An 11,919-nucleotide genomic window follows, 5' to 3' on the forward strand; every position below is an offset into this window, starting at 1 on the left:
CTGGATTTCTGTTGGTTGGCTTGTTCTGCCCAGCTGAATTTTGCTCCTGCTTTCAGTGGGAGTGTGGTCAGGCTACCACGTTACGGTTTAGAAATTACTATGCTACGGTAAGACCTTCTTGAAAACTCCCTAAAATAGACCTGTTTATTTATATTTGTGGTGCAGCTAATATTGCTGACTTTCACAGAGAAGTCAGGAATAGGCTGCAATAACTGGAGGAAAGAGTCTTGCACATAGACATACATTCATATACACATTGCAAAACTAAGTATCCTACACAAATCAGCACCTTTCTGATCACCAGAGCCCCTCTGCAAGGCAGAGAATTTTCCCTTTTTACAGATAAAACACCAAGGCATGTTAACTAGGATGTTGCCTAACAAGGCAAATGCAGTATGAGCAAGCCCTGTGCTATTATGTCTTTCGGCTATCGCTTTCATGTCTTTTTTCACAAGATCAGTCTTCCTATCTCTGGAAGCAAGAGTAGCCGAGGTGGGTCCCACACTGGACAGACTTCTGATATCTATCAGAGCAGCAGCAAAGCGGGGTGGGACTTGGAAAGCCAAATGCCTAGTGTATGTGCCCAGCTACTCACTTGCAATCGCTTGTTCAATTCACCAGAAGTGTGGATAATGAAATGAGTTTGGCCTGAAAATCCTAGATTACCTCCCACAGATATTTGTATCCCCATGCTGATTGCTAAAAGCATCCTGCAATTCTGCTTTGAGAACTACAAAGTAGATTCAGATTTCAGCCTCGCAGGCCTGCTGCTGGCTGTTCAAGAAACCGAGATCTTCCTCCTCCCTGCTGGCTGCCGATTTAGTCACTTCCAGCTGAGATGGAAGTGCCTGGTAGGAAAGAGCTTTTCCCACCCAAAACAACAACCGGCCGCAAACCTGGCCTCGGAGCTCCATCTAGAGGACGCTTCTCCTCACAGAGGAGGTTTGTGAAGATGGGAGATGTGGCTTCCTCGAATCTCCGGGAGTATTCAACAGAAATTAATGCAATTCCCATTCAAATGGCGTTGCTGACTTCCCACTTATTGCTCAGAATGAAAAGCTTTTCATCTTTAGAGAAATTACAAAAAAAAAAAAAAAAAAGCGCATGTCAAGTTTATAGCGCTTCAAAAACTACCGATGCCCACATGTCACCATGAGATTTTGCTTAAAGTCAACAGAAAGTGTCTGCTGGAAAACAGAAGCAACTTTAATTTTTCTCTGCTGAACAACCTCACTCCCCCCAAAAGGGGTGAACTTTCTCTTTTATTTAAGATCTCTGTTTGCTTTGTCTCATGGTGTATAACAACTTGTTACACATTTGTAAACGCTCATAGAAATTAGCCCCTGTAGCTTTAGCTAGCAAAACAGACCTAACACATTTACCTGCTAGGGGACTTCATGCTCTGTTTTTACTCTTGACCAGGGTATGCAGCTGTGTCACAGAGACCGTGCCAAACCGAGGAGGATAACTTGGAATCCACACCAGAGACAGCTGTGCCCCACACGCAGGTAACATGCCATGGCCCATCCAATGTCCATTTAACACAGCGGAAACATTTCAGCAGGGAACAGACTGATCTGGTGATCTGCGCTGCTGTATGAACAGCACAGGCTGTGCAGTCTCCACCAATAATGCTCAGACTGATGGCACATGAACACTAGCCTCGATGCAGAGGCTGTTCAGCAACAAGAGTGTAAAAATTCAGTGATTAAAAATTAGGGAACAAGCACGTCATATCCCTGGCCTCAGCAAGGGCACTTCTGTAACACCTACTGATTAGGATGTCTTCAAAACGCAGCTCCCCAGCCAGGTGATAGTAGTAGCCCAGAGGTATTTTTATTGTCTACAAAATGTCATCTCCCAGGTTTACAGAAAAACTTGTTTCTCCTTTGTTAAGATGTGAGCAGTTTAGCACTGTTCACCAGAGACTACGTTAACAAGTCAGAAGATTTGAATTTTATTTCTAGTTCTGTCAAATGTTCCTCTGTCCCTGGGAAAGAAAATATTCCTGTATTTGCAAGTGCAGCCTTTGCTTTGGGGAGTCTGTTTGTTGGTTCCTCATTAAAATATTCTAAGATTTAAATGAGAAATATTCTTCTAATTATATAACATAAGCTTATGTGTCAACCATCTTCAATAAGAAAAGATGGTTGACAATACATCTTATGAATATTAGAGATTTACTATAGCATTAACATTTCATTTAATTTGAATTCTTATTTTTATCTGGAGATATGACAAAAAAAATTTGAAAGCACAGTGAAAGTCCTGCATCACACAGCGTCAGGCTGCTTCTCTTTTGCTACATTAACCAGAACCTTAAAAATCCAGAACCACCATCTTTTTACTGATACGTTTGCAAGAATTAACAGGTCAAATATGCATTATTTCATGTGGTGAGGTTGCTGTGGGGTAGGAGGAAGGAGAGTAGAAACATTGGTACTTTCAAAGAATTAACTTATATGTTGAGAGAAGTTACGGCTACCGTTGGAGATAAAGGTTAATAAAATGCAGCAGTGTTACAGCATCCAACGTACAAGGTTCAGTTCATTCACTAAGTTAGAAGATGATCTTAGAATATTTTAAGGCAGTACCTTCCACGACTATCTAGATGAAGCTGGAGAAGAAAATATTTAATGTCAACATAATAAATACTTCTTTTAGGATACTAATCTTCCATGTTTTAGTACATCCCAATTTAAGAGTCTAAAATAAATGTCAAATCAAAGTGTTCCAAAAGGAAAACATTATTGTAAGATCAAGATCCATAATAACAAGCTCACTCCGAGACTGCCATCTGTTTTCAGTCACTTAATGTGCCTATGGTATCACTGTCACTAAAACACTATAAGGTTTTGCCAAATATGTGCCGCCTTAAGTTAAATAACCTAATTCTGCGTGCATATCCATTGCAAATGAATGAATATCATAATAACTAGAAAAGAAATGTTAGAAAATGTTTAGACAGGTAAGGCAACGTGGCAATAAAAGCTCCTACGGGATTGTGTCTGTAGCTGGATACTTACAGTTAACATGGCAAACATTAGCTGGCACACGTTGAAAGCATGCCTCCAGTTGTGGTATAAAACCATTCGATAATTCTTCCTAACCGTCAAAAGCCACCTACACAGTGTCTGAAATGAAAAGTACAAATTTTACCAGGGCTACTAAATGTGTGCAAATGGACAGAGCAGTGCCAAGACAGAAGCAGCAGATATCTCCGCAGAGCAGATGGTTACCTCGTAGTCAATTTTAAATTTCTGAACCATTCCAAGTTCCATGAACATCCGCAGGGCTGCAGTAATCATGGCATCCACATCAAGTGAGAAGTCATCAAAATGGATGTCATCAATGCCAAGCTCTGACACCAGAGGGATGTTTGCTGCCTGAAAATGCCAAGGGGAAAGGGAAACTTCTGATTCAAATCCTGGGCCTTTTTTTCCATGTCGCTCTTACAAGAAACCACCCATACAGCTGTTCTGACCTGCCAATTCAAATCAACCCTGCTTGATTTGAATGCCAACCAATACAAGTCTTCATGTGAGAAATACCAACAGGGCAAGGTAACAGAGAAGGGGAACAATGGGAAGGAGAAGAACCAGATACAATCAGGAAATATGCTCACCATCCCAACTGGAACCTGCGTACAGCATTTAGACTGGAAGAGCTGTCCACTTTACAGCTATTGCAGTAACACGATATATTCCAATGCAAATTACAATGGTGTAATGCAAGAAACATCTGGACAGCCAGCAGCTGTGAATTTTAATCGCTACCATTCAGAAATGCAAAGTAAATATACTGCTCTGCAGGATTTCTTCGTCCAAATGCCTCTTTGTTCATAAGCGTACAAGTGCCCTTCACTTTATACTGTTCACTACACATTCACAGAACCAAAACAGTAATACAAGAAATGTTTGGAAAGAAATACTTTCCAAAGGAACATAAAAATAATTTTCAACATTCTGATCATGCAGTAAGTTAATAAGCTATAGCAAAAGCCTTATATATTTCTCCTTCCATAAGACAGCAGATTCGTGTTCCATTTGTAATAGAGGAATGGGCTTTTCATGCACACAAAATCATACAAGGTGGTTGTGCAGGACTGGCTGATGAATACAGCTGTGCACATAGACATGTTCTGGGTGGCCCAGCGGCAGCATCTGCAGGAGCCAGGCGGAGGTGCCGTCAACCCTCAAGGGCTTGTTTGCCCTTCCTTATGCCCCTTCAGACTTGCCACTCATCTCCCCAGAGAGGACAGGTGGAGGAGCCTGCCTTTGCTGAAGAAGCATCTCTTCTTGCTCTCCTCCAGCGAGAAGGTGACGGGTCAGGTAGAAATCTCACAAAGGAGCTGGGTCTGGCCCATGGGCCACGGGCTGTACCATGCTGAATTTGTTAAACTTGCACGGACTCAGCTGGCATGGCACATCCAGGTACTCACTGGCATATAAAAATACCTGTTCATGCAGTTTTAAGTTCACCTTCACAGTTATGGGTTTCTACATGATGACCTTATGGCTTCCTTTTTAAGAACTTGTATTTTGAAACACTGCACCATAACTATGACAAGTTACTGACAAGTAAAGAGCTTTTTTCTAGGCAAAGGAAAAGGACCACCTCAATAGTTACTTTACACAAAGATTAAGCTGGTTCAGCCGTACCATGTACAAGCAGATAGTGCAAACCTGTCATAGAACAGTATTAACATTGTGGTACCGACCCATCTGCTAACTAGAAGAAAATTGCCTTTTCACTTCAGTGCCCAGTGCTGCATGCCAATACCACAAAAAGTCACGGTGTTATGCCAGTGAGGTTAATTGACATGGGAAATAAAACAACCCATCACATGTCATTCCAGGACACAGCTGAAGAACCTCAGGAGCATGCAGGAGAGAAGCAATCTTGGTTAATCATATACATACTTTGTCCACTAGCCTAATGATTCAGGTTGAATCAATTCAATACTTTTTTCTAAATTTTATTTGAATAATTGTTGAAATATTTGAAATAGTTCTAAATGACACCAACACAATTTATGCCTTAATACTCCTTAAGATCTGGCTGCAAAGCTACACATTTACTTCTGAGGTAATGAAAAAGAAGATGCTGTTAGATGTGAAACAGGAACGCTGGCCCAAACGCTGATACCTAGACCTTCAGCAGTCTTACAAAAATTGTGACTTTTTATCAGTCACTTAAAATATTTATTCTGTAGATATACTCACTGCATTTTAAACATACCGTATACAGAAAGTCTTTGATGAAAGAAAAGCATTTGTCAATTTTACTTGTTTCTTAGAAAGAAGTTTAAAGAACAAAGATGCTGAAACAGAACTGCCTGACTGTAAGCAGCCCTGCTTGAAATTGCTTCACTGAAACCATCTTTACAAACCTATTGCTGCATTTCCATTAACTCTGAAGTGGGCTCTGATTAACATTTTCATGTTTTCTATCCCCTTAAAAGGGGATGGATATTTCCTTTGCTATTTTTCAATGAAAACAAATACGTTTACCAACCTGTTACAATTCAAGGGAGTACAACTGAAGCAGTTGCTCAGCTACAACTGTTTTTCCCTTTTTCAGACGGTGGAGAATTAACAATATATTCCAAATCTATTACAAACTGAACAAGAGTTTAACAAAGCAAGTCAAAAACAATTTCTTCCCATGTCAGTCTGAAACTTTTAAATATTTATGAGATTTTACATTCCTAAATTTAACAGGAGTGCCATAATCCAAAATAACTGCTGAATTAATAGCCAGGAGATAACATTTGTATAAAAGAACCATTTGCTTTACAACAGCAATAAAGGAAACAACAGAATTATGAGTGTTGAGACTAATTTGAATAATGTTAAAAAAATTGATATGTTGTGGGGATGAAGCAATATTCTGGCTGCACCTGGCATTGTCTGTCCTGTGCTTCTTATGTTGGAAATGCAGCAGTCCAGGGTTTATAGGAGAGCAGTCATTAAAACTTCATTTTTTTAATTACAAAGATATAAAAAATATTCATAATACTGAATATTAAAACATATCCAGCCCTAACATTTTGCTGCACTGCAGGAGAAATTCCAGTGGATTTCTTAAAATAAACAGCAATAATAACATTCTCTTCCAGGAAAACAGAGGGGATGAAAGTACCACGACAATAAGAGGAAGGGGCAGGCAATTAAAATTCAACTTACAGTGAAATTATTTTCTAAAGCACCCCAGTGATTTAGGATCACTTAAAAGGCTTGCTTCCTTTGGAATGTTTTGAAGTTCAATTTCCTCTTTCTAAAAACAATTAAGAACATTATACACTGAAGTCTTTTTACCCTGCGGACCAAGTAATTTCAAGGCTCTTCATCCTTGAGAAAGATTCACATGACTCTCCTATCAGCTTATAGTAAATTAAAGCTGGATGTGACTCCTCTGGTCACATCCCAGTACTCCATGGAATCAAAGAAAAAATACATGTTGAAAGGAGCCATGAACACAAGTTGGGGTTAACTCATGGAAGGCATCTGGTCTTGCCTAGTAAGTACAAACTTGGCTGTTCCCAGGCTGGGAAACTCTCACCACTTGTAGTCAACTTGAGAAAGGGCGCCATGCCCCTGGAAGAGTGCACGGGGACAAGGTCTGTGTCTGCCCCATACTCACATGTGCACGGGCTGGGGGTGGGACGGGTACAGGAGGGGGGAATAGTGCCTTTGTAGTCAGTTCAGAGAGGAGGCAGATTTTCCTTTCCTCATTGCTCTTCACTATCATGTAAATTGCTTCACAGCCTGCTTGGCACATGTGAACAGCTGGGAGACAAGTGACTGGTTGAACCTTAACCAAACCTACGTCAGCAGTCACCAAAGAGCTGAATGTCATTAATGACCATCATACTTCCAAATGCATAGAGCAACTCTATCAACTATAGAATCCCAATTCTGGCCGCTATCAAAGAGAGCCTATGGAATAGAAAACTTGTGGTTCTGGTTCTGTATTAGTAAGCCTCTGGGCTGCTGTGGATGAGTAGAACTTAAAAAGGAGAACTTTAGAAAACCAAAGAGTCAAAAATTTTATGGAAACACTAAAAAGTGAAATACTTCATATAAAACCTACTATTTGATGCTTACACCTTAGTGCTGCTGAGAACAAGCGTTTCACAGTTTTAGAAGCACATATAAAATGTATGTGGTATAAAATGTTTTCTTTATATCGGTAGCATAGAACTAGACAAGAATAAAGTGTTCATTCATACTCTTTCATTCTTGTGGGCAGTATGTGTACATGTATATACACGTCAGAAAAGTGCACTGTAATACATGCACGCAGAGCATTTTACAAGGTTCTCGCTGTAAGGGCTGAATGAGGCGCTCATGAGGAACACGAATCAATCAACACAAGCAAAAGGAGAGACTTCTGCTGCTGTTTTGAGCACGTTTCCTGCATGAGATATAGGTTTTACATTCAGCTTGGTTAACGTTACTACAAATTGCTTTCCTTTTAATCCTACTTTCAATTTCTGCCATATACTACCCTAACACCTTCATAATGGCCAATACAGTCATTGAGAAAGTGTATGCAAAACATATCATTAAATGACCTCTTACACTCATTAATGCCACTGAGAAAAACAAATTGACTTTAAATCAATTTATAGTTATAAATAGTACAAGAACAATCCCTTGAAATGGGTAAATGGAAAGGGGGCAAAGTTCCTGAATAGCCTGATAGCTGCCATAAGCTTTTGATAGGTGTCTTTCCATTTTAGGATCTGGAAACATTATCAGTCTTTCCAAATAGGAAAGGAACTTCATGGGTTTCCCTAACAATCCACAAAGTTTTACAAACCAAAACGTACCCTGTGTGAGATTGAAGTCTAGTTTTCAGCATGTGAAAGCTATACCGAGCTAAACTCTTCTCATTCTAGCTACTCAGATTTACCTTCAGCAGAGACCAGCAGGCCAGTCCACGTTACCAGTGCAAAAAATGCTCAGAGGGAGATAACTCCTCATGTAGGGGGACAATTGTATCATCCCAGGAACAAATATGAAATAGTAATTTGGACAATTAGCAATCTCTGGTAGCAGAATTTGATTATGAGACCATTCTGGCTGAGTAGTGGAAAGAGGGCAATTTGGTGGTGATTACATTTTCTCCCATCTTGCCAAATTTCTTTTATTCCATCCATACTTCCCACCGGTCATCACACACTGATAGGCAGCTTAAGAAGTTTCTTACACAGAAGATACCTACAGCTGAAGGATCTGGTTGTAATAATTCCATTCAGCATTATATATAAAATATGGAAACGCAGCTTTTGATCCCATTTGATACTGAGAACACAAGACAAAATATAATTTGCAGGGAAGGCTAAATGATTTTGAACTAATACTTGTAACAGTATATTCCTAGCAATCTTATGTATTCCATATTTGATACTGAGATGAAGTCAGACTTGAGGCCCTTTTAAGTACTTCTGTAGCTTCTCAGAAGTACTTCTTTGAGTACTTCTGTAGCTCTCAGAAGATCAGGACCTGAAAAAATCTTAAAGACTGATCATCAAAAACTGCAAAGAAATCATCAAAGCAGATGTTTAAATGTGATGCCTTCATCTTTATCATCTACCAAACCATACTGGAGACAGTAACTTCTGATGGCATAGATTTTGATTTGTAAAGGGTTCTTTTCATGTATAAAGGCCTCTAAAAATACTTGCTTATATTTATATCTGCAGACATTTTTTACAACGTATCTTTTATAGTCAGTTGATAGCAGTAGTGGACAAATTCCGCACATATTCCCAGCCATGGAAGACCAAAGTCTGTTATGTTCCAGTCTGACACATTTCTTATTCTCTCCAAAGGGCAAGAATCAAATGTTTCAGCTCAGGGATGTTTTAATGCCCAGAGCAACCCAGGTTTTAAAGGCCTCCATCTGTTACTGCAGGCTGCGGCTGGCGCCTCTCTGCCTTCAGAGCGCTGAGTCAGCGCCTCTGTTCCAATGACCAACCCCGGCAGGAGCAGGACAGCAGCATTTAAATGAAAGCTTGTAATATTTACAGTAAAGGGAAGTGGCTGTGGAACAGATTCAAAGTGTGTGTGTGTGTTCCTCTGTGGACTTTAATTCTAATGGGCTTTTAACATGACTATCACTGCTGCCTTCTGGAGAGAGATCACATGGAGTCACAGAGCCATTAGGTTGGAGAGGACCTCTCGACACCAGCCAGTCCAGACCTCTGCTCAAACAGGGTCAAAAAAATCATAATTTATTTGCCCTTCAACAACTTTTGCCAAATTTTGATTCCCTGAACAGAGGGATACTCAAATAACTGGAACTGGAGACCAGAGTGAAACAGGAGCAGGGCTTTGGCCCGCTCTGAAGGCAGTTGGATGAAAGCATGAGATGTGGAGACCTGGCACACTCGCTTTGCACCACCAGATCTACCAAACTCCCAGTTTCTGTTGGAAACTATGAATGTTTTATCTAACAACTGTTCAGATGTGAAAGATATCATCAGTCCCTAGAACAGGGCTTCTGAATGTTGAGCTCTTCCAGAGTAATCCAGCAGATAAGCAGCGGATTGCAATCGCAAAAGCAAATGACCAAGTTCTGCCCCAAGTCCCACAGTGAGTGTCGGAGCCCTTTACTGGAAAAGGTCATTGTTTAATGTCAAGAATTCCACATCTGTAAACTGAGAATAATGCTGCTCTTGCATTCAGCTTTGAAACCTGCAGATCAAGCATGTGCATGCAGTGTATACTGCTGTGTACTGCTGCGTCCTCAACTAGCAAACTAGCAGTGCAGGATGCAATTTAGACAAATTGTAGAAGAAAGCAAGCTGCATTTGGTCTTGTTTCAAAAAGTTATGTTTGGCAAATGGTCAAATCAAATATATCTACTTCACTGTGGGCTCAGGACAAAAATATGGTATTTACTTTTTGGTATAAAGCTACATGTACCTGAGAAAAGAATGTATTTTTATACTTTTATTTTTAAAAGGACAAGGGAAGATATGTCATCACAGCATTTCACAAGCAATTTTCAAACGTAAGCCCAGAACTATAGCTGAAAAGCTGGAAGTGTATTTCTGATCAATCAATCCTGAACATGCTACTTTCTCAAGTTGGGACCCATCAAAAGGAATAATGAATTTGATGAAGATAAAAATATTACACTTAAAATTTTCTTATAAACTATAATGGAAAAGATACAAAATACATTATTTATGTTGCTAAAAATTGATCCACAGCATTACAGTTATTTCTTAGCACATAGAAACAAAATATATGACAGCCTATAAAAGCAACAAGAAAATTCTGTTTTAAAAGAACAGACACATAAAATAAAAGCAATTAATGGTCTGAGTATCTATTATTCTTAAGGCCAAAGTACATAACCACAGCAGCCCAGGACTGGAGTTTTACAGGGCATACACATTGTACACAATGATCTCCCGAGGCGCGCAGGGGAGTGTTCACGTCCTTTTGGCGTATGGTGATTAGAAAATAGCCAGTGTGTCACATACTACAGGCTAGCAACTGTCGACTTTTTATGACCATTGGTGCAGATGAGAAGCTCATACAAAAGGGTCTATTCAGTCTCCGTCCCAGAATTTTAAACAAACACTAGCACCAAACCTAGGGCAAATATTTCTCTGTGATACAAAATAAGTGTCAGGCATGCAAGGCTGCCATTTCCCACAGCAGCCCTACTTGGTTTTGGTAGGCAGAGTCAGCTTTGTTGCTCCATGAAGAGCAGAATGGGTAATGAGCACTGATCCCCTCGTGCCTATAAATTTGGGAGGGTGAGTGCAGAGGGATACAAGGCAGCCTTCTCCTCCACAAGACGACCTAGGAATGTGAAAGGAAGGCTCTGTTTGTTTCCTTGAAGACTCAGGAGAGGAAAAAGCCTGATTAAGGGTGGAAGGAACAGGGTCAGGGTTCTCTTCACAGAAGATGTGAAGAAGCAGGGAGGAACCAGTTTTTTTGGTGGCAAACAGCCCAATTCGTGCCCTGCAATTCCCAGCAGAACACGCACAGTGTGAAGACACAAGGGAGAAGTGAAGGCGTTGCCAAGAAGAGAGTAAAAAAAAAAAAAAGCCACAAGAAAACAAAACAATAAAACAAACAAAACCACCAGTGCCACAATAGCGTGTGAACTGGTATTACACTAGTTCTTCTGTCCCAGCCTACTCAGGCAGCACAAAACACCCCAGCACTTTGTCACGATCCACAGGAGCACTGCTCATGGGCCACGGCAGTGCTGCCAGAGCACTCAGCAGTGGCACTGGATGGCATTCCTGATGGCCACTGAGGTTTTCTTGTTAAGCACCTGTGACAAATCAGACTGGCAGAACTGGTGAATGGTGGTAAGCAAGTGTGAGTGGGCTACTACTCAGCTGGGGAGAAATTCCTATTTCAAATCTGCTAGAGTGACAGCCATAGCAGACTAGTGCTAGGCAGACAGTAAGTAATGCTGAAAATGCCTTCAAACTTTCAACATACATTTACAGAAAAGCTATAGAGAACCTTACAGTGATTGTCTTTAAATGTTTCATCTTTATCTTTTTCTCCTTAGTTCTCATCAGGTTTAAAAAAAAAACTAAATCCACCTTTCCTATTCTGGATCTGTAAATCACTCCCCAGGCACCCTCAGGAGTGCTCAACACAGCATCCTCCAAAAAAAAAACAAACACCCAACCCCAAACCAGTTTCATCTTGCTACAGCTTTAACAAGCCAGGAGGATTAGCCCAATTTCCCTCACTGGAACCAAGGTACATTTCTCCACAGCACCCTTCGGCCCCATGGAGCCCACCAGCAGAGCAAGTCCAGGCCCCCAACCAGCAGAGCAGCAGGAAGCTCTGCTTCACACACAGCCCACAGCCTCATCACAACACTGTTGCTGAGAAAATACAAAATGTACGCATCCTGCTCTTTCAA

The 11,919-nt window shown here is 40.6% G+C and overlaps 1 protein-coding gene and 1 long non-coding RNA gene across 9 annotated transcripts in view; one reads left to right on the forward strand and one right to left on the reverse strand.

Moving 5' to 3' along the window:
• The window catches only part of LOC310901470, a 75,293-nt gene that overhangs the window by 57,944 nt on the left and 5,430 nt on the right, over positions 1–11,919 (forward strand). The window contains exon 3 of the long non-coding RNA XR_014585835.1: positions 1,423–1,508. This is a non-coding gene — a long non-coding RNA (uncharacterized lncRNA). The remainder of the gene's footprint in view (positions 1–1,422; positions 1,509–11,919) is intronic.
• PDE11A (phosphodiesterase 11A) overlaps positions 1–11,919 on the reverse strand; it is a 135,105-nt gene that overhangs the window by 38,748 nt on the left and 84,438 nt on the right. For 7 of the 8 annotated variants that reach the window (XM_083841024.1, XM_083841023.1, XM_083841027.1 and 4 more), the window contains 2 exons: positions 3,240–3,386; positions 3,027–3,134 (listed from right to left, as the gene is read on the reverse strand). The exons of the other annotated variant lie outside the window; for it this stretch is intronic. In XM_083841024.1, the coding sequence (XP_083697150.1) occupies positions 3,027–3,134; positions 3,240–3,386 (255 nt within the window). The remainder of the gene's footprint in view (positions 1–3,026; positions 3,135–3,239; positions 3,387–11,919) is intronic. 8 annotated transcript variants of the gene reach the window in all.

The sequence above is a fragment of the Anser anser genome (assembly GCF_964211835.1).
Source record: "Anser anser genome assembly, chromosome: 6".
Classification (NCBI taxonomy): Eukaryota; Metazoa; Chordata; class Aves; order Anseriformes; family Anatidae; genus Anser; species Anser anser.